The following is a 23071-nucleotide window of genomic DNA, read 5'->3' as shown; positions in this document are numbered from 1 at the left end:
CAGAGTGTGATGAAGATAAAATCACATTATATGCGCGCACACAATTAGCAGCTCGATTTTAGGGTAGGAATAGCCGGCGCAGTACTTTTGCACTGGACCTCAAGGGGGGTTCAAGTCTTGAATCATGGATATAGGGTCGGAAAGTTTGTTTCCGACCCCTGGGGGACCCCCCCTCCCCCCATCCTGCCATATCGGGAAATATGTTCCCACAATTCGCGTCATGTGACCGCTGATGCAATCAAAAGTTGGGATAAAAATTCAATCTTTGTGAAACTTTTTTTTACAAAATTATATATATATATATATATATATATATGTATGTGTATATGTGTATGTATGTATGTACCTGGAACCCTCAAACACACATGGCAGGCCATATTAACTCTTCAATATGTTCACCTCCCATCCATTACCTGATGATGGGCCTATGACAGAGTGGGCTATCTAAGCTCATGGGCCTGAAAGTATATAGATATAAGTATGAGAGTTGTATACACTATATTTCCAGTGTATTTACACCCATATAAGACCCAAATCTTTCATATACAAAAAGTTTTTTTTACCCCCCTGGGCCCCCCCCTACCCCATGTGCCTGATAAGGATCTTGAACCCCTCCCTTGCCGGACCTATACGGTACCAAGCCATTTGCAGGCCAAACAGTATAGGAACTTATGACAGGAATGTAAAGCCTATAGGTAGTGTCTCCTGAGAGTGATGGTAGTAGCATTACATCAAGTACCAAATATCTTTTACTTTGCGCAGAACTTCTGCAATTAAACAATGAAGCAACTTGAAACCAGGTTGATGTAATACCAGATTTACACTGACATGGCATTGGGAGTGAAATAATGAACAGATGTGGAATGGATAATGGATGGATGGTATACATGGATGGATGAGCATTGAGAACATATGCAAAAGACAGCAACAAAACAAGCAGAGCACAGCAGCAAAACACAAGCAAACAAAAACGGTCAGTCCAGCTCCCCCGGCTGGGCTGTGCGGAGCTCGACCTGCCACGTCCGGACGTCCGAGCGCGGATTCGGGGTGGGGTAGAGCGTCAGCCCGGCGAAGTACACGTCGCCAGGCAGCCGGTCGATGACGCGCTGCTCCGGGCCGAGCGGCTCGATGTTGTACCCGTCGCCGGCGAAGCCTGCGAGCGGGAGCGGGGCGGGGTCGTCCATGTGGAGCGTGTCGAGGATCTTCCCGAGGACGTCGCCGACGGTGATGCACCCCCACGGGTCGTGCGGGTCGCTCTTGACCTCGCGGTTCATCTTCCACAAGTTGACGCCGGAGCCGATCTCGAAGCGCAGCGACGCGCGCTGGCGTGGCGGGTCGAACGCGGACTTGGCCTGCAGCCGGAGCGTGACCTGCGGCGGGTAGAGCCCGGCCGGCGCGGAGACGTTCAGCCGGAGCGCGGGCACGGCGTGGGCTGGGAGGAGGAGCAGCATCGGCGTGATCGGCGCGCCGCGCGGCAGGAAGGCCTGGGCGGGGATAGGCAGGTTGCGCGGCGGCGGGGGGGACCGGGGGAGCGGGATGTGGCCGAGGTAGGGGGCCCCGGGTGTCGCCGGGAGCGGCGATGCAGAAGGGAGGGAGAGGACGCGGGGGGTGGGGGGTGTCTGATGCTCATCACTGACCTCCACATAGCGGGGGTGGTTGGTGAGCGCCAGGAGCTCGGTGGCCTCCGGGGAGGGCGGCTCGAAGTAGAGTCCGAGGGACGACGGGCCGGGTGTGGGGGCGCGGGGTGTGGGGGCCGATCTTGCGACCGGGGGTGTTGGCGGAGCACGGGGAGGGGGGAAAGCAGGGGAACGGAAGACAGGGGTTGGGACATACTGCTCACGGGGATCACGCTGCTCGCGGTAAATGCCCGCATATCGCGGCTGTGGGGCGATCCAAGTATGGTGCTGCGGCGCCATCGCGCCCGGCCACTGCGGCGCGGGGGCCGGGCCCGCATGCGGCGCGGTATACCAGTGCGGCGGGGGCTGGTGGTGGTAGTTCGCGGGGTGGTAGTAGTGGGCGAGCATCGAGCGAGCAGGGGCAGGGCAGACAGGCCTCCCACAACGCGTGTCGTTTTATACATGTGTTATTCCGCGAGATTCTCTCGTCCATCGCGGACATTTGCCCGATTAGGACAATGCCCCGGACACGTAATAAGACACGAGGTGATGGTCACTGATGGACAGGCTTGCATTGTCTCGTTAGACGCCCATAACCAGTATCTCCGCATGGACCGCTGGGCTGGGGCGCGGCGGCGCCTAGGCCGCGCTGTCCGGCACGGGGTGCGCCGTACCCGTTTGACAAGGGCGCCGGTGATGGCTGACAGCGTGGCAGCCCCGGACGTGTCCAAAGCCACCGAAGGCACCCACAAACCACCGCGTGGCGATCCTGCGTGCGAGCAAAGAAGGAAATTTCGGTTCATCATGGCCCGGTGCACCGCCCATAGCCAGTGCAGAAGCACAGAAGCTGCCCACCCGCGACAACCCCGTGGAAACAGAATGGAAGATCGATGGCCTGGGGATTGCGCGTTCGGCCGGGTGGCCTGCAACGACGCGCGGCTACTCACGTCCGGCGGCCGCCATGGAGGGCGGGAAGGAGCACTGGATCATTGATTAGCGGGTTCGACGGCCGCTATCCTCGGAACGCGGTGTTATCCTTCGCAAACCCCTCCTTGGACAACTTGAAGCAGCCTTGTTCTCCATATATATAAGACCGGATCTCGTCCAACCAACTCCTCATCGCCAAGGCCCATAAGCTGCCATATTACGATAGGCCTGAGTCCTCGTCGTAGAGCAGTTCAGTGCCAAACATGGATTGTAGCGGAATTGTAGGATGGCAAAACGCGGGCTTGCAATTGCAACAGGGGAAGAGTACCGTTGATAGAAGGACGACGACCGCTTTCCCGTTGTCGAGCAGGAGGACACGACGAGGGTGATAACTGGTACCGGGGACAAGCTCCTGAACTAGGCCGGTCACTGCGGTGGAATTTGGGATCGAGGAGCGCACATCGTCGGTTGCGGGTTCAATTGGAAGGGAGACGGATGGGGGATCTCGTCCACCACTTGCGTGTCTCGAGAGGGGTCTGACCGGCTTTGGCGTCGGAGGAGCTCGGGTATGAGGATACGGGGGATGGTCCGGCTACGATCGCGAGGTGTCAGCGGCATAACTTGACAGAAGAAGACGGACAACACACGGGAGTGCCCGGGCCGCTAGAATAGAAAGGCCAGCGCTTCGATTCTCCTTTTCCTTTGAGCAGCGGCTGATGCGCTCTGGCCTTTCCCCAGTTCCCTTGAGTCGCACGTGTGTCGGAGCATCCCGAGCGAGTCACTGGCGGCCACAGGTAACCGCCATGGATAAACTTGAAGCATAGGACCAGAAGCAAAGGATCGGCTCGGTGAAGTGCTGACCGGGTCATATGGCCGGCGGTTCCAATGTTCGTGTGCATGAGCTGCATACGCTCGTTTGGAACGACGAACGTTGTGTCGATAGTCGTAGTAGGCTTGTGCACTGTAACGAGAGCGGGGCGAAAGATGCGCATCAGCTTACGAAACCAAGTCCCACGGTCACGTACAATCAACAAGCTTGTCACCACCAGTCATCGTCATGATTCTCTAGCGCGGACAACCCACTCTGGCTCTTCGAGTATATAATACTTGTCGACTGATATGGTTGCGGCAACACCTCCTCAGGCTCGTGTACACTCTGCTTTGTACTCTGCCCACGCCCTTGTCCTTCATGTCTTGTTGTCGCCACGTTACGTGTGTCGGCCCACAGCCTTTGGCCCCACACGGCGACCACCCGCGCCATTTAACAGCTTTCGAAAGCTTCTTCTCCCAGCATCATCCACCTCCCTGCCTGTCCGCCACCATTTCCGAGGCTGGGCCGACCGGCCATTGCCTTATGCGTCTTGGTCTGACTAGCCAGAGTCAGACCAAGATGTCAATAGCGGGACTGATGCATGACTCGACCTCGGCCGGGTGACGCGTCCGCGCAGTCCCCGTTCAACTCCAGCTCATGTAAAAGGCCGTGGACGCATCCCAGGCTTTGCGACCATCCTGCCCGTGCCCTCTGCTCGGATTATCATGTCTGTCTGGGGCCAGCCCATTACTGAAGCCGGGGACGTCCTCGTCGGGATGATCATCTGGTGCCGACACGTACCCCCGGCAGCGCGGAACGACGCACTCGTGCCCTCCCTGGTTGTTGGAATGGACGTCGATGTTGAAGGTCAGCCGCCGAGTCGGCTGTGGGTCGCACGCATGTTGGACCAAGAATCTCATATGCAGCCGACGGACTGTGATGCCTCTCTGTGGTCCCCGATGTGGTCTGATCCCATGTTCCTATGGACAAAGAAGGCATGGATCTGGGTCGGCGAACCCACACCAGTAGACGTCGTCAAGAACAATTCGCAACAGATGCATGGTGAGTGCCTGGGTCCACAAGCTTTATCTACGGCTCACTTGCCCAAAGTGAATAGAAACCGATCCTATTCCACCAATGCCGTCCGTCAATGGAATCTACATGCTTACTGGCATCGGCGACGGCAAGCTGGTGGATGTCAACTTTCACAACCCCAATGAGTGTTTACTGATTATCGGCCAGAGTTCCCCTTCTCTGGCACCAACTGGATGTCGCCAATTATGTACTACAACCTAAATACACCTACTTCTCAAAATATCCCCTTGATTGCTATGGGTTCTTCCCAACTTGAACCCATCTTTCCTCTGCAATTTATGAACCAGCCCCCAACGTTGGCAACAACAACCCCTGGTTCAGCACTGGTTGTGCCCCTCAAATTGAGTCGGGATCACAAGGATGCTCCTCCAAACCTCGTCCTGGCCCCCAAAGCCAGACATGCCTGCCAGCAATATGCAGAACATCCACCGCCATCGGCTAGTGTGTACTCTGACAGCAGCTGCATTGACCTCCGTATCACAGTGTGTCCTGCCGGCTTCCGGTTTGATTCCGCACAAAGAGTATATCGACACCCGGACAATCCTGAGATTCTATGGAACGCAGATGTTGGGCTATTTCTACTCTGATCATAGGGAAACATGCTTATCCTAAATTGCTAACTGTTGCATGTTGTATGCTTTTGGTACATTCTCAGTTTCCAACCCACTGTACTGTGTTATATTTATCAATTGGAATTGCTGTCCTATTTCAATCAACTGTTTGTGTTACACGTTACATTGACTACAAAAAAAACTCCTTGTTAAAAATTGCTATAAATCAAAAGAATTTTTTCATCCAAAATTTTTAAAAAAGTGGTGGACACCTCATCAAAATAGGACACTATCAAATACACATAGTCTAAGTCTGTAGCCAGAAATCAGATCATCATTGTGTTTCACCGATTGATAACTTTAACAACACATTCTAACCGGGTTAGGTGGTAAATGAGTATTGTGATGAATGAAAAATCATAGGAGATACTGTCACAAACAACACCAATTCAGAGGATGCCAGTTGGCCAGTGAAGGCAAGCAAGAAGCACCGTGAAAGGATATCGTAAAGATGATGGAATTCGAAGACTGGGGTACAAGACGAAACCTACTCTACTTATATACACTACTACCATGTGTTTACCATGCCTAATACGAGAGGTAATGACGTCATGCTTTAGCCATGCCTTTACGTGCTGTTTGCCTCATGTTCAACTCCACGCTGTCAATCAACATCAGCATCGACATCTGATGATCCAATCACCATCTTATCGTCCATCTTATCTCCTCCTTGTCTTATCTTATCAACCAGGGCCAAAATAAAAGGTTTAAAAGGCGAAGAAAAAGGGTTTTTGAACCCAGGGTTTGACAGATACACCTGAATCAATGTCCTTGATATACTGACCCATTTTGATCAATTCAGCGGGCCTGTGACCCGTGACCGTTTTGAATAGATGATGATATCGTCCAAATACACATCTATAAATGTGCCGATATACGGTGTGAAGATGTAATTCATAAGATATTGTTGGTCTGTTCATATCACCCTGTTGAAACACCAAGCTCTCCATTATTCCATCCAGTGTGTTAAACAAGGTTCATGATATGTGTTCCGGTATCACTCTTATCTGTTCGTAGAAGTCCTGGCCATCCACCAGTGTGCCATATGGGTGTTTGGCCATGTTCGGGAGGATGCCCTGTATGTCTGGCAGTGGCGCAGCAATCTTGATCATGTGTTTTCATTCTGCTCTCATTTATCAAATACGGTGTGTATTTGCTGTTCTCCATCTGCCTTTATTGGTTTAGGTAATATTAGTATTGGTGATCTGCTACTGCCCGTTGCCATCCTCCATCTGCCAGATCTCATATACATGTTCTTCTTTTCACGCCATATCTCCGACAACGCCTCTGGGCATTTAAATAGTTACCAATGATAAACTGTTGACTCGTCCTTTAATGGAATCATATAGTTTACTGCCTTAAATGGTGGTAGTCCTGTTTCTGCTAGATCGGGACACAAGTCTGCCACCTCCCTCTTGAGTGTCTCGCCCAACATAGTGAGATCGACTCCAAATGCCCTACACCGCAATAAATACCCCAATGATTCTGCAACATCTCTAAGTTCTCAAGTTCTCCAGCGCTAAGTTCCATTCTTGGGAGAGGACAAGCATAAACTGCTTGACGAGAATTTTGGGTGCCGCAAATGTCGCAAACCTTTTGTCTTCCATTATGCTCATGACGGTTTATGCGACTTCCCATCTACGGATGTAGAGAAAGTCACGAAAGCCTATGATCCAAATGGCAAAGGTGAACCTTACAGCAGAGCAGCAGGCAGAACTAGCCAGAAAGACCAATGCAGGACCGGCACCAGTTTGCCAGATGGCTTTATAAGGACGCTCGGCACCGATCATAGCTCTCAAGGACTTTAACGACGAGGACGACAAGCAGTCGGAAGAAGATAGCTTGGAGTCTGAACCGCTGGTACAGAACATATATCAGACGGGTGTTGCAGCTGACAACTCTAACTGCCAGTGTAAGGGCAACCCCGGAGGCCTGAGATTAAGGTCCTAGCAGGGGAGGATCCAAAGAGAAGAAACTCTAAGGGTCCACCTGCTAGGGAGCTGACTATATACTGCTTGTCCGTAGCTGCCGCTGTCGGGCACAGAAGGCTTGGGCGGTGTCGCAGGCAAGGTCCCAGGGCGACCGTCAGGAGGGCGTTGACGGATTGGTGATTGTGCGGGCGAGATAGAGGGCCGGACCGGAGTCGGACGCGTCTCCGAGGGGCCAAAAGGGGGGGTTCCCCTGACAGCCAGTCTATCATAGAGCACGCCGAACCCTTACGGAGCCTGCCCGCCGCATCTGCCCACTACCTCTGGAACTGCCTGATTGAAGGACTGTGAACAAATCTTCTCATTCCCGTACATTCACTTATCGACAATGGCTCCCACTTGGTCCTAATAATGGACGACTTAGCAGACCTGGTTGGCCTATGATGTAGACGATCTATCGATACCTACCAATTCACTTTCTCCACCAACTATTACCGAATATGTTCAACTTTGACTAGTATCCAGAGACCACCGTGATATTTCCCACACCGGAAAAGCCATGATTGTCCCGAACTTGTGTGTGCCCATACTGTTGGGAACACCTTTCCAGTACCGAAATAAAATTGTTATCGATCATGACCTCCGCACAGTAATCGATAAGTCGTGTGGATATGACTTGCTGAACCCACCACTGCTACAACCCCTTAAGAAACCAAAGAAGAAGCTTCGACAAGTTATGCGAGAGGTGCATGACAACAGACAGCTCCTGACTAACCAACTATGAGGCGTTTGTGAGCCTCGGCACTACTGGCTGGAGGCTCTGGGCCTGATGGAATACAGGAAACCAGTGGATGTAATCTCTGCAGTGTACAAACACATCAGAGTTCTTGCGGAATCGGAATGACTTCAGAAGATGGGAAACTCAATTAAGGCTGATTTCAGACCGATCTTTGATTTTATCCCACATGTCGATGAACTACCTGCGGACATTAACTGTGAGATTAAACTGAAGGACGGGTCAGCAACGCTGACATGTATGTCTTACAAAAGCCCGCAAAAGTACTGTGAAGCCTGGAGCCTCTTGACCAAGAAACACTTAGACACAGGATGCATACATCTCTCAAACTCTCCCTTTGCTTCACTGGTGATGCTCATACCCAAAGCAAACAAGGAATCTCTTCTGCATTGGGTCAACAATTACAGAGCAGTTAACGCGAACACGGTTCACAATGTGTTTCCACTTCTGAGAGTAGACGCCATTCTTGCAGAAGGGAAAGATCTGGTCAAAGATAGATTTCACCGACTCTTTCTTCCAGATGCGTATGTATCTAAATTCCGTCAAATATACTGCCGTTAACACTCTGCTGGGCCTGTATGAGTGGTTAGTGATGCTTCAGGGTCTGTACAACACACTGTCTGTACAGCAATACAGGGTAACTGCCGAGAAGTCCGATGATCCAATCAACCAATTGAATACCTGTGGATCGCGGCACCACAACCTGTACTCAGAGTATCCGTGGGAATTGAGTGATTGTATCCGCGGATGCCATACCTGCAAATGATTTTCTGCAGGTACCTGTGAAAGCACTTGCAGGTATGGACACTCGTGGTGAGCTTTAGTAACTGCTGTCTTGAGGGAACTTATTGGCCGCTTCTGCCACGTATACCATTGACAATGTCATTATATGGTTGCAGACAGAGGAAGAACATGAGGCTCACATTTGCACTAGATTTGCAGCCCTGGAAAAAGCAAGACTTTACTGAAATGAGAAGAAAACTCAGCTGTTCGCATACGAAATTGACTTCCTAGGACATCATATCTCCTAACAGGGCATTGTCACATTGAGGCTGATAAAGCCAAAGTAGAGTAGATATTCAACTGGCCTGTACTCAAGAGTACGACACATTCCTTGGCCTGGTTAGGTTTGGGGGGCAGTTCCTGCCAGGACTGGCGAAACATACGGAAGCTTTGTTTTTGCTGACAATGAAGGCAGCTGAGAACGATTGGCCTGGCTGGAAGACATTTGGTTTTGACAAATCCTATGCCACTCTGCGCAATAGTTACTACTGGCCAAACATGAGGAAAGAATTAGAGTCAGTATATACCCGGTTGTATAGACTGTCAGTGCAACAAATTGTTAGCGAGGAGGATTTAAGAAAGCGGGGCCTCTACACCCCTTGCCAGTGCCGGATGGCAGAATGGATTTGGTAGCGATCCACTTTGTGGGCCCTCTACCAGAAGACGATGGCTTTAATTGCCTGGCAACTTTAATAGATAGATTATGCGCTGATATTCAACTGGTGCCCACAAGGACTGATATCTTAACAAAGGACTTTGCACTGCTATTTTTCAATAAATGTTACTGCGAGAATGGCCTCCCTCTAGAGCTCATATTAGATAGGGATAAGCTCCTCGTCTCAAGGTTCTAGAAAGTGTTGCACAAGTTGACTGGTGTAAAGATTAAGATATTTACTGCTTATCACCCACAGACGGATAGTCCGGTGCTGTATCCTGGTCGTGACCTTGACAAACCACCTCCAATTGTGTCCCCCGAGGGTGAAGAAGATGTGACATTGTGACCAAGATGCTAGGATCTGACTTTTTTATATAATATAAGTTTTTGCTTATATATGACCAGTAGAGAAAGAAAGTGTGACTATTATCACTACATATATTATACTTGGTAATTTAGGAAACTAGCTTAGACAGCTATAAATTATTGCAGTGTAGCAGTGTAGAAGAGACTGAGCGCTGAAGAACTTGAGAACTTTCCCTTCATATCCCTAGGCTGTTCATTCTAATATGAAAGGATAAATGGAATTGGTAGGTGCATATTTTGTGCATTTGTTTTCTACAAAGCATAGCCACAAAATTGTTGGCTGCACATGTTAATCCCAGTTATCCCTTCATATTCTAAGGCTCAACCCATGTGGGCAAGTCTTCTAACATAAAGAGCAGAGCACCAGGGCCAACACTATGATGATTTCCCAGCTAGTTTTAGGATAATTCTTAGACTTGGAAGTTTTTTCTAAGTTTTAATGCAACTCAGTGATAGGTTAATATTAATAAGGGATTGTTTATAAGATCCAGTGTATCACTCGCAGCTTGGTCTTGTAGCAGCTCATATAGCTCCATCTATGTAAAAGATGATAGCCACTGCCTACCAGGCTAATGCAAAAGATGATGGCAAGGGCCAGGATATATTATTCAAAAAAGTATTACTGTGTTTTTAGCACATGGGGATGATATTATTGATGGGATTGATGGCCATAAGGTATTTTGACTAATGTGGAACGATTTTTGATTGCCATCAGTGCTTTTAATAGCTGAATTCTGTTAGATCAATCTTACTTAAGCCATTATTTATTTCCTTGTTTCTATCCTATCAAGTCTCTAATATTACATACTAAGTTATCAGTCTAAAAAAAAAATGATTTATCTGACATAATAGAGACGTTGCGCCACAGCCATTGAATGGCTCCAATGGCTCCATTTTTTTCGCCTTTTTGGAACCAGATTTTGGGGAAGAATATATTACCTTTTTATCTAGTCAATCTCAAATTTTGGTCAAGAAATAATGTCTATAAATACTGTAAGTGGCGATTTAATGAGCCATTGGAGCCATTCAATAGCTCCAATGGCCATGGCGCAACGTCTCTAATATGTTAAGACATTAGTTCCATTGAGAAAATCAGCAAATATAAGGGGCCTGACATTTTTTACATTAGCCTGGTAAGCAATTGCCAGCATCTTTTGCATAGAATTAGCAATAGGTAGTGCTTGTAGCTAGATATAGTGGTATAATCCTCTTCCGTGACAGTGTGACAGTTCCAGTCACAGACCAAACTTTCCCATTCCTATCATCTCAACAAGAAATCTAAACATTTCCATACCCAACTCCCTTAGACTCCTACTGCTTAGTTAATAGCTCACCATTGTGAGTTAATGTTGCTTTATTTTAGCATACAAATTGACCCGTCTCTAGGGTTGTATTGTCTTTTAAACTTAGAATAACCAATCCTAATGCTTTAAACACCAGCTAGGTAAAGGCTTGCCTCTCTTACCTCTCTTAATAGTTTACTGTAGTAACAGGCAGCTCTGAGGAAAAGGTTAACAAGGGAGAACCAAGCCCAAGGCAGAGCACCAAGGTTGTCTATAGGCATTCCTGGTCTAGGTGACCATAGAAGAGGGGGAGGCTGCTATGGGAGAGGGGGAGGTGGTTATGGCTAGGGCAGAGGAGGGGCTAGAGGCATAGCAGCAGGGACTGTTTCACAGATGTGCCTTTCCAACTCATAAGCTTCATGCCAACTCTCGTTTAAGGACCCCGGCCCATCAGGGTAAATGGTCCTAGCGCTGAAGCCTTTAAAAATTGCTTTATTTAACTTTGGCTTTTAGAGTAGCTCAATAAGCGTTCATTTACCTAAAACTATCAATATCCTTCCCTCTACTGTTAATGCTATGCCAGTTGTGGATATCATTGGACTCCGTTGTGGTGACTGAGAGAAAGCTTTATACTGTTGCCTTTGCTAGGCAGTAGTTTCTGCAGACATGTACTATATCGAAGACACATTTGAAAATCTTAAGAAGCAATGACAAACCAAGGTTGACTTCCATAAGGCTCACTTTGCCATGCACACCCTTATAAAGGCTAAACCTATTATTGTTTCCATCATCATTATCATTAAAGATAGAACCCTATCCTTTTAATATTTGCGCTAATATAAAAAGGTAGGTAACTTTTTCTCTTTTTAGTTAAATGCCTAAATCTTAATAGATTCCCAGTACCAAACTCCTTCCTAATACAGAAACCCTGCTAAGTGTACGCCCGAATTCGGGAACATTTACTCAAATAAGCTAAGGTATTGATTTTTGTTTCCTTGCTCTATAACTAATTTATTGTTAAACTAGTCTTTATTAAGGGTGGGGAGAGAGAGACCAGTCTTCATCCTAACTGTAGTTATAAACCTGATGGTATTTCTGTTAGTAATACATAAGCTACTTTTTTTAGAACTGAACTCTTACTCTAGGCCTCTCTTAATTAACAGAAATCCAGCTTCTAGGCACTGACAGCATGATTGTCATTAGGCTAAAAACTATTCCAGATACTGAGATCCCATTAGTACTCCATTATCTTGAATATAATTAGAATTCATTCAATAATAGTGATCATGTTGGCTCTAGGTACTGGACTAGTGCATCAGACATCTAGTAGGTCCTCTGGTCAACCCAGGGAGATGTCTTGAGCATACTAGTAATAGTGAAGTTATTTTATCCATCTGTAGGGCATCCGGTAGGTTCTCCGGTCGACCTGGGCAGAAGCCTTAAGCAGAAATTATAGATAATTATTTTTTTCTTTATGATTTATCACTTATGGGGGTAATGTTGTAGATAGAAACTAATAAAAGAACTCAGACGATGTTCGAGAGAATGTCTAAATAATATTCACCTAATAAAAGAACTACACAGATAAATAAGTACAAGATGGAAAGATAAGATAAGGTCAATCATACCTCAGACGATGTTCAAGAGAATGTCTGAGGTTACAGTCCAAGAATAACTACTTATATACAGTGTCCGTAAGCTGCGCAATCAGCGCCTATATGACTACAAGTGAGTAAAAAGTTCAGAAAATGTTGTTACCAGTTACTGTAAGCACTGCGCTGTCGCGCCCGCACTGCATACCGCAGTCGGCTCTGATCGCGACCGGTTGTAACCCCAACAGGTAATGCTGTCCAATTTATTTATCTGGCATGTTTATTTATCTGTAATCATATTTTCATGATGATGATTATGGTCTTTGCAGGAGGTATATTATAATCAGATTTCATGGAGCATACTCTAAGTATAATCTGGCATGATATAATTGTATACAGCACTCTCTGGGATGTCCTGTCTGTATTATGCTGCCACTATAGGACCCTTGGTTGAGTCACTTGAGCCAGGGATGTGTGGTAAGTGATGTGAGACAGTTTTTGACACCTGGAATTAAAAGACATGATATGTGCTGTAGTTACATGTATATTATTATTATAATATTAATATATAGACTTACATACCCATATACATACATTGTGTGATTCAGTCCTTCATATAAACTGGGGCACACTGGCTGTTAGGCCATTGGTTTACAATCCACTCCAGTGCTGTACTACAAATTATATACTACATTCTGCATCTACTAGAATATTCTGCAATATTCCTGATCTCCGGAGAGTATTACAAATCAGTATCAATGAGCCTGTAGGCTCAACAGGGTGTACTTACTTTGCAATTTGGACCCGGCCCTCATGCCCCCGCCTCGGCCGCGGGTATGTAGTACGGCATCCAAATCGACCCCGCGTCCGTCTAGACCTCGTACCCCCCAGGGGCGTCGGCGGCGGTGTGTCCGGCGTGTCGCGCGGGTCCCACGCGCGCGGGCCCGTCAGTGCGATGCCGTAGCCCATCTCCGGCGCGCCCCGCGGGCCCGCGCGGGAGGTCCGCTGGCCTGAACTGCCCGAGGTTACCTTACAAGGTTTCAGCCTGGGATTTATTCACTTTATAGCAGCTTTATTGGAGTATTTATCACAGCGTAGGGGTTTCAGAGCCATCCTCTCTAATTAGAATAACCAGTGGGGGGTAATAGTTATTCTAATTAGAGAGGATATGTGGAATCCACAGGTGGAACAATCAACGAGTATTAATTCTCAATAGTGAGAACCAGCAAACCAGGTTTACATATAAGGCTTGCACAACCTATGTCCACCTCTGCTGCAACGATACTACCTGTGTGTGCCTTGTTTATCTTAAGGTCAAGCCATAAGTAGGTATGTCAAACACATTTTTTGTTCTAATACATTATAAATATATTCAGGTGTAATCAAGTATGCATATTTCCGACTTCGAAGGGGTCTGAGGAGCACAAAAGGATGGGTTTTAGCTCAGAGAATAGACAATATTAGCCTAACAACTACATCCTGTAGGTATAGCTTTTATAAACTAGAATATTAGGGATAAGATGAGATAGGCGCTAGGTCCCAGGGTGGATCAAATGGGTGCTGCATAGAGCTTGTAGGGTAAAAGAATGGGGAGTTGAGGAGTGGGGCAATAGGCCTGACTCAAACCATAACATCACCCCGATAGGGCCTCTACTAGGCAGCACTCTTTGACTATGGACTCCCCCTTAGTAGGGATAGGACATGGTAGGCGACTACTGGTATACCAGGATGATGTGACAGTGAGATGTCCTAACTGTCTCTTAATTAGGCTGTAAATACCTCTGTGCTCACCTTCTGTCCAGTTAAGCTTACACATGTATCACTTCTAGCTTATTACTCTAGAACTCATGTCCATACTTAAACTCTGTTAGCATTGTAATTATGAACTCTAATCTTTATATAAAGCATTAAATGTATTACTAATGTTTATTAAGATAGTAAAGTAGTTAGCTACTGTAGCGAGCATGTGCATTGTTAGTATACCTACTGATTGTGTCAAAATTTCTGTTGCTAATGCTTTTTTGCTAGTTTCACCTTGTCAAGAGATATATAGCTCTGAATGCAAGAATAGTCAATGAAACAGGTTCAAGCTCTTGGTTGACAGATTTCAGATAGTACCATCTGAGAAAGGATATATGCACCAAACTTTGAGCTACACAAAGGAAGGATGCTGATAGTTAGTGAGTTATAATCTCTATATTAGCAGATTTTAGATAGTACTATTCGAGAAAGGATATGTGCACCAAACTTCAAGCTACACGAAGGAAGGATGCTGATAGGAGGTGAGTTATAATCTCTGTATTTGCTATCTAACACTTTTGAGAAGATTTGATTCACTTACAACCACTTTCAAGAGAGATGTAAGTGCATGTAAGTATAAACTATCAGGATTTTTAAAGCAGTTAATCTCACTACTATGAAAATGACTATATATCTTGTTTGCTTCAAGCCTCCACTCCAAGATCTCTTTCTAGCTAAAGTCAGCTATAAGGCTAGATGCCATACTAACCTTTGGTCCTTCTAATCCAAGGTCTATGTCTATACGCCAAAAAGTCTGCATCTTGAGATTTGACTAGCAGCAGTGACTATGCTAATTATGATCCAAATAAGGGAGCACTTAGAAAGGGGGCATATAGCTAGGGGCTTAATGTTGCTTAGTAGATGGTCCTGCACAGGGTCTACTTAGATGGTAGGGAGGACGTGTGATAGTGGGGTGTCGCAGAGGAGTCATGCTGCTCTCAGCATTGCTATAGAACTGAATAAACCTTGGAAAGGGAACTGAATGAATCTGAGCAGTTCTTATATTTTTACCATTTTTTGTACTAAGTCCACATGACTGGCTATTATCACCTTACTTATAATATTAATAATGTTCAATAATGAGGATATACCTAAGTGTAGAAGTCAGTTCTGTCCAATTATTGACTACTTACTTAAAAGGGAAATTGTATATCAGGTCCTGACTAGTAAGTAGAATTTAGATATCTGTGCAGCGCCGATCAGCTCCATACATACTGTTAGGTTACAAGGATAACATAAGGTGAGTTCTCCCCATCTGAATTTGATATTTTTGGCCAGTCCTATAGGATCATTATCATATAATATGATTAGTATATTGATTATTCAGTAATAAAGAGCAGAATATCTAGTACTTTAACAATGTAAGGTGGCTGAGTTGTAAGTTTAGCTGCTATAAGATAAGCCTTTGGTGTTGTAAAGGCCCCGGATCGCGTACTCCGTGATCTGGCAATAAATATTACAAGATAATAATTTTTAAGCATTGATATTTGTCAATGCACATGCAAAGTATGATTATATGCTTCTTTATGACATCATCATGTAAAATACTTAAATACTCTAACTGTTTTTGTAGTAGTTAGCTTTCCGGAGGTCAATTCACAGTACTTACACCAGTTCTTTCTATGTTCCCGACCTCGCCGGCCTTCCGCCCTAGGTCTCCCATGTGGTGGGACCCGCTTTGACAACCACCCCCGTCACATATTTTGAACTACTCGTCTCACCTATCGTCCTGCTCTTGCCCCGAGCACCCCCTAACTTCTGATGGCTACCTAGCTCTACTTGACGTGGAGCTAATCTCCATATGGTAAGTAATATGGGTCTCAGTATCCCAGCTATACTAAATTCTCGCCCCACCTCACAGCGTGCCACCTCCAGATATGTTCCTGGCTTTGCCAGTCCTCGACTTGCTGAGTTTCAGCTTGCTAAGTTCCCTCCGCTTTCATGCGATATTGATAGGGTCATAGATCACCAGTCATAGAGTTTGATCTAGTTGATAATGATGTTGCTAGTATGGTGATGCACTTCTTGAGCGCGCGTTGAAGCACAGGTGCTTATTCTACAAGTGTAGTACAATCATCAATACAACGACTTCTAGTCAACTACACACCTTGCTATGGATGATATGAGTGTGGAGGAACTTAGTTTGTAGGCACGCCACCACTAGTTAATAGCCGATAAAGCTTGCTTTGCTGCAAGTCGAAAGTCCGTGAGTGTGGCACCGCGATACTCAAGGTCACTGTCGCCATTGATTAAATTTGACAAGCAGTCTTATCAATACTTTGATAATGGTTATAAGTCCCCATCTGAATATCAAAGTGTTTGGTTAGCAACATACCTTAACCATATCAGCCCCAGCCTAAGGCCTCACCTGTTTAGCCCACCAGATACTGAGAATTATCAGTGACAACCTGCTAGAATAACACTGATAAGCCACAGTGAATTTTTCGGTTCCCATATAAATGAATAATTATTGAGGAGAGGTATGAATAAATACAAGTACTAAGACCTCTCAGTTTCCAACCCACTGTACTGTGTTATATTTATCAATTGGAATTGCTGTCCTATTTCAATCAACTGTTTGTGTTACACGTTACATTGACTAAAAAAACTCCTTGTTAAAAATTGCTATAAATCAAATCACCAGTTCTCCATGGATTTAGATGATTGTTGTACTAGTAGGTAGGTGGTCATATTACCCTGATGTGGTCCAATATGAGTATAGTGAAATACCTTTAGACTATACCGTTATACTACTTTTCTGTACTTTTACTCCTTGAAATTCAATCAAATATAATGATGACTTGATATCTGTCTAAGGAATGTCTGGATAATCATGATCTCAGTTGTATTATGGTCTAATGGATATTCACCATAGCTCACCGACACACACCCCATTTTTAGACATCTTATATGTCTGTGTATGTCCCATATATACTATCATCCAAATAGCCTAATAAATCACTCAGAAGTGAAGGATTCCTAAGGGGGTATAGGTAGGAAGCATTGGAAGGTGTCCCATTATGAGATTATACTTCTCACACCATCATATATGCATGTCATCTACTGTTATTCTCCAATATACTGATAACTGCTATTACACATCATATTTGCAATACAGCTATAATCTGCTACTTGATTATAAATCAAAGTATGTGAAATTGAGACAATATGGTATATACACCTAACCATATGCTCTGATTGATTTCTGTATGTTCTTGAAGGATAAATTGAGGAAGATATTCAAACAGAGATTAGGTGCAAAACTGGTTTACATAAATAGCGGGGTCTATACACTGAGTACTGGACATTGAGATGCATATATGAAGGTATTTTGATGTCTACTAGGACCCTGTACTATAATTAGTTGTGGTTCTAGCATGTGTCCCTAAAGGTGGCTGAAGAGAGGGTAGGTACTCATAGACTAAAAGAGTGTGTCTTTGCTCTTACAACTGGCCAGAAATTAATTTCAAGTATAATTCAAGACTTGAACATAGGATGGTATAGACCCTCCAATGAACCTGTCCAGCACTTAAATCAACCTCATAACTAATCTGGATCTCGCACAGTACCATTATCAGTGTTATCTATTTTAAAGATGATGGGTTCACCATTGCATGAGCCTTAAGAGTCTGAAAAATTTGAGTATATTCACCAGTAGGGGTAAGGTCTACCTCTTAGAAACTGGTGCCCCTGCCCCTCTAGCATATCTTCATCCTAGGTTATACAGCACCTAAGGTCTTCATGAATTGACTGACCCTAGTATTAGCTGCATGATCACTAATTGGTAGGATGATAGTAGACCATCCTGTGGAACTATATCAACTTAGATCATGACATTATATGCATGGTGTGCCAAAATATCAGCAAAATGCTCATCAACTCAGTATTCCATCATACTTGGCAGTCAATAGATTGATGTGATGGTACTAGATAAGATAGGTGGATGAATGAAATGGTGATAGGATGGTGTACCCTCCAAATGAGGTCCCTCCAAGCCTTATCCACCCAGGCTAGCTAGAGATCCATGGTTATCTTTCAGGGTTGATGGAGATCAAATACCACTAATAAGTTGCATTCTCAGTATCATATGCACTTGGGATTGGTAATAAACAAGCCTTAGCTTGAATTCTCTGGATATATAAGTCACCTACCTTACAATGTTGAAGTACTATATATTCCCTTTTACATGACTGAATAGCAATTACAGTGCTTATATTCATTTGATAGTGATCAAATATCCTGGTCCATTAATACTACTTTTGGGAACCTTCCTGACTATACTCAATTCATGTATTTCTCTCAAGTAGTTATTGAGATAGATATTCATTAGTTATACATCAGTTATTTATTGGCTAGTGCTGATGCAAGTAATCATCTGCCACTATAGGCGACTTAATGAAAGTTGTCCATATAGTTAAAATGTACAACTTTGATTTTGTGACAATCTATAACATTTTATGATGATTATACTATCAAAGGGTAAAAACTTCCTTATTTGGAAATTTGTCAGGTTATCACAGGTCTTGTAACTAGTGCAAGTTATTGTACGTGGATATTTCCTATTGAGGACCATGTGTCACACAGGTCACATAGCCATATTTGATGGAGCACTATTACTGTACTGTTCCTAGAATTATTGACAATTATCCACAGCATGTAGTGACTGACAACTTGCACCAGATATGACTTGTAGGCTCCCCGAGGTCTTAGTACTTGTATTTATTCATACCTCTCCTCAATGATTATTCATTTGTATGGGAACCGAAAAATTCACTGTGGCTTATCAGTGTTATTCTAGCAGGTTGTCACTGATAATTCTCAGTATCTGGTGGGCTAAACAGGTGTAAGGCCTGTTGCTTATTTGTTACAGCTACCTTAAAAGAGATGAGGAAGAACAAAGAAGGGAAGCGCCTTTATATAGGGAAACAATGTGACAATAAATAACATGTGACAAGTTGTGTTATATCGCGTCACTTTGTGTGGAGACCTAGGCAAGGCAGTCCTTTTAAGTGTTGCTTCTATTATTTACTTTTATTCATAATAGGAAGACAATAGTGAGGAGGTTAAGACGGAAAGGGGTGGTTTAGATTGGGATTTAGCAATTAAGCCCACCACCTCCTACAGAACCGAGAAGGAAGAGACCTCACCAGCCACCTTAATTCTGCTCCTATAATTAGAACTCCAACACCAGGTTCAGCAGGTTGAACATACTTTAACATCAAATTGCCCAGTAAGTCCTAGCCCTACTCCACTAAGGGTTAAACACAATCATAGCTCAGCACGCTGAGCTCTAGCTTCTGGGAGGTTACCTGGCAAGGGATTAACCTAAAGCTCATAGGTCTAAGAGAAAGTACTAAGATCTCTGCTTAAAACTTATAAGTAAACAGGACTTTGTAATAAAAAGGGAGGTAATCAGCAACATAGGCGGGATTTGACAGAGGGGGAGTGTTCTTTTCCCACTTATCTAACTAAATCACACTAACTTAAAATATCTGTCATGACATATAATAACCTGGCTTGTTGTTAAAGCAGCAAGAAATAGCTACTATACTCTCTTGCTCTTTCTATCACTATCATGACTGGCTCTTCTTCAGCCGAGAAACCAGACTTCGGCAACGGAAATTAAGAAAGGAAGCAACTTTTAGGAACCCTGTTTACCCAGAGGGAGATAGAAGTAGCGGCCGAGACTGCTGCTGATTCTCCTTAGTTTAATATGTCTTGGTGTGCTTACTAGCATGAGGGCTGTGTAAAGGTAAGTATAAGGGTATTTTCTTCTGAAAGAGAATCTAATTACCAACAAATTCCAGGTAAATAAGAAAAGATAATCCTGGTCTCTGAACAGTAAAAAGTCTTGTTGTCTGAGTCTTACGATGTCAAAATTATTTATAATTCTTCATACCTCTATGAACTTAAAGCAGAAAAAACCTTGAAACTTGTAATTATTCATTTTGCTTTTTATTAATTATTTATTACTATGGTGGAGAGAAAAAACAGCCTTGAATTATCTGCTCCCACCTGCTGGGGTGGACCTGACAATTCACAGTGGATACTGGGCTGCACAGGTGACTATAACAGGGCACATTAGGGGCGGGGATAGATAGCGGTATCTAGAGGGATCAAAGGAAAAGGCCTAAGGTTACGAAGTCATGTTAGAATCCTTTCTGTTGACCGATTCCACGATGTGGCCTAATTGAGAGCTTGAAACTGGGCTATTATGGTGCAGGGTTTCAGAATCCTTGTACCAGTCCAGGGCACTCTCCCTGCACCTGTCCTCATCATCTTCTACGGCAGCCATAACCAATTACTGCCAGCAGACCTTCTAGGAAGAATGTTTGCATCTCCATGACTAAGGCCATTGGTCTTGTCCTTCCGCATTGACTCCGCGTATTTTGCACTAAAATCCATCCTGTTAGTACACGTTGGCTCTGGACGTGTCTCCTATATTGCCTTGGCTATAGACTCTCTTCTTTTGTCTATACCCCAAGTTTTCTACAGGTTCCCTCTTCCATTGCTTACATAGGATATATTATTTAAAGAAGTATTACTGTATTTTTAGCACCTGGGAGATGATATTATTGATGGGATTAATAACAATGAGGTATTTTGACTAATGTAGAACGATTTTCAATTGCCATCACTGCTTTTGATCGCTGAATTTCATTAGATTAATCTTACTTAAACCATCATTTATTTCCTTGTTTCTGTCCTATCAAGTCTCCAATATTACATACCAAGTCATCAGCCTGAAGAAAAGGTAATTTATCTAACATAATATGTCAAAACATTAGTCATATGCATCAGTTCTATTGAGAAAATCAGCAAATACAAGGGGCCTAACATCTTTTACATTAGCCTGGGAGGCAATTACCAACATCTTTTGTATAAAATCAGCAATAGGTAGTGTTCTTTTCACAGGTCTCTTCCTCGCGAGTCACACCCATAACTGTCATCATAGGATAATATAGCTATACTAATAACATTTTATTGTCCAGGATATTGATCTTATTATTTAGGTACCCTTGGTAGTGCTTTAATCACCTATATAAGTTATCTACTTGCTGATATATTACTCAGATGTAGATCAGCTAATGATTGGCTAATTCTGATACAATTATTCAGCTGCGACTATAGATCACTTAATAAAAGTTGTTTGTGTTGTCAAAATACACAACTTTGATTTTGTGACGATCTGTGACATTCTCTGATGATTGTACAGTCAAATGATGAAAATTTCCTTTTGGGGAAATTTGTCACAGATTGTGACACATATAACCCAGGTGCTGAGTTCAACTCATATCTCTAGAGGGTTTAAATTATTCATTACTATTTATTATTATTTATATCAGAATACACTTATATAATAGCTATACATATACTAATAAGCTAAACTATATACAATGCTACTAGGAAATATCTAGTCTATTCAACATTATTTATACTATGAGTGAGGTGATAACAGCTAGTCATGTGGACTTGGTGCGAAAAATAGTGAAAATATAAGAACTGCTTAGATTTATTCAGTTCCCTTTCCAAGGTTTATTCAGTTCTATAACAATGCTGAGAGCAGCATGGCTTATCTGTGACACCCTGCTGGGGTAGACTAGTAAACAGTGGGTATTGGGCTACACAGGTGTGGGCAGCAAGGTGCACACACAATTTTGGTGTGTTTACTATATTGACACTTAGGAGTCTTTAAAACTTTAAAAGGTTTACACTGCATAATAAAAGGTAATAAAGAGAGGTGCTAAACAAGAAAGACGTAACATCAAACAAAGCTGTCACTAAGGGCACAGCCTACGGCATGCTAGAACATGTGGTGCGGCTGCATGATTAATCCCAGGCTCCCCTCTGACCTACCGCATTCTCGCCTCTGACCTCTAGCGTTACTACAAAGAGTAGGTACAGTCAACTATGTTTACTCATGAAAGAAACTAATCCTACGCTTAGTAGATATTGTCATCAGGAAGCTTGTTGGCGGCTGTGCTTATGACTAGCCTGAAATCCAGCACACAGGACCACACTTTGCATGTCTCGTGACCCTCAAAGTCTTGCCAGCTAGTAATTTAGTTGTCTTACAGCAAGTGCATTACCCACTCTAATACAACCAATCTATACTTAACATCTCCTCGCCCTCCACTGCCATTAATCCTGCCCTTTCTACCTTCTCCCCAGTTTCAGGGTGAGCTTAAAGCAACTTAAAGACTTAGTGTTTCACTGGCTTTAACTTGGCCCAAAGCCAAGGCTAAGCCAAGGAAAGCCAATAGATGCACTCGTCATTTTTTCAAACCATAGTCTCCTCTCAAAGCGCTCAGACACATACCCCACCAGAAAGGCCTAAGCGCCCTTGGTCCTTTAGTAAGAAGCCAGCCTGACCTGCTCGATATCCTGCCACACAGCAACTGCTCTGTTTTTATGACGCTTGTGGCTTGGTCACCCGATAACAGTTAAACAGCTGCTGGCACTGGTTGGTGTCCACACTGCATACTTCTGCTTCAACATGCAGTGGAAGTCCAGCAAAGAGCAACTAGTTGATTGCAGGAACTAATCTGGCAAGACTTATGATATATCCAATGCAAGGCCTCGTGGAGCTTTTGTAGACTTACGCAGTATTGCTCGACAGGTCAGGATTCTATAATTCCATCTGAGTTCTGGCAATCTACATGTATGCAAGTGTGATACATCAGATGGTCCATGTCTACAATCTCGCTGTGCTTGACAGGATGCTGAGCTTCTGGAGCTGGAGGAGTCGAATGTTGCGGAAGGTTCTGACCGCTCCCCTATTACAGATTATCCTTTGCACTCAGGCTG

At 44.4% G+C, this 23071-nt stretch overlaps 1 protein-coding gene across 1 annotated transcript; it reads right to left on the bottom strand.

The window, feature by feature from the left end:
• Positions 1–2760: 2760 nt before the first annotated feature.
• Positions 2761–3535, bottom strand: MIND_00187000 (uncharacterized protein; the record flags this gene model as incomplete). Its single annotated transcript, XM_037358779.1, has 2 exons — positions 2761–3135; positions 3191–3535. 2 exons carry the CDS (start codon positions 3533–3535, stop codon positions 2761–2763), a joined length of 720 nt encoding a protein of 239 aa, XP_037223874.1.
• Positions 3536–23071: the final 19536 nt, after the last annotated feature.

The sequence above is a fragment of the Mycena indigotica genome (genome assembly GCF_014461135.1).
Source record: "Mycena indigotica strain 171206Taipei chromosome Unknown Mind.scaff0002, whole genome shotgun sequence".
Classification (NCBI taxonomy): domain Eukaryota; kingdom Fungi; phylum Basidiomycota; class Agaricomycetes; order Agaricales; family Mycenaceae; genus Mycena; species Mycena indigotica.
This window is presented reverse-complemented; position numbering and strand designations above follow the sequence as displayed.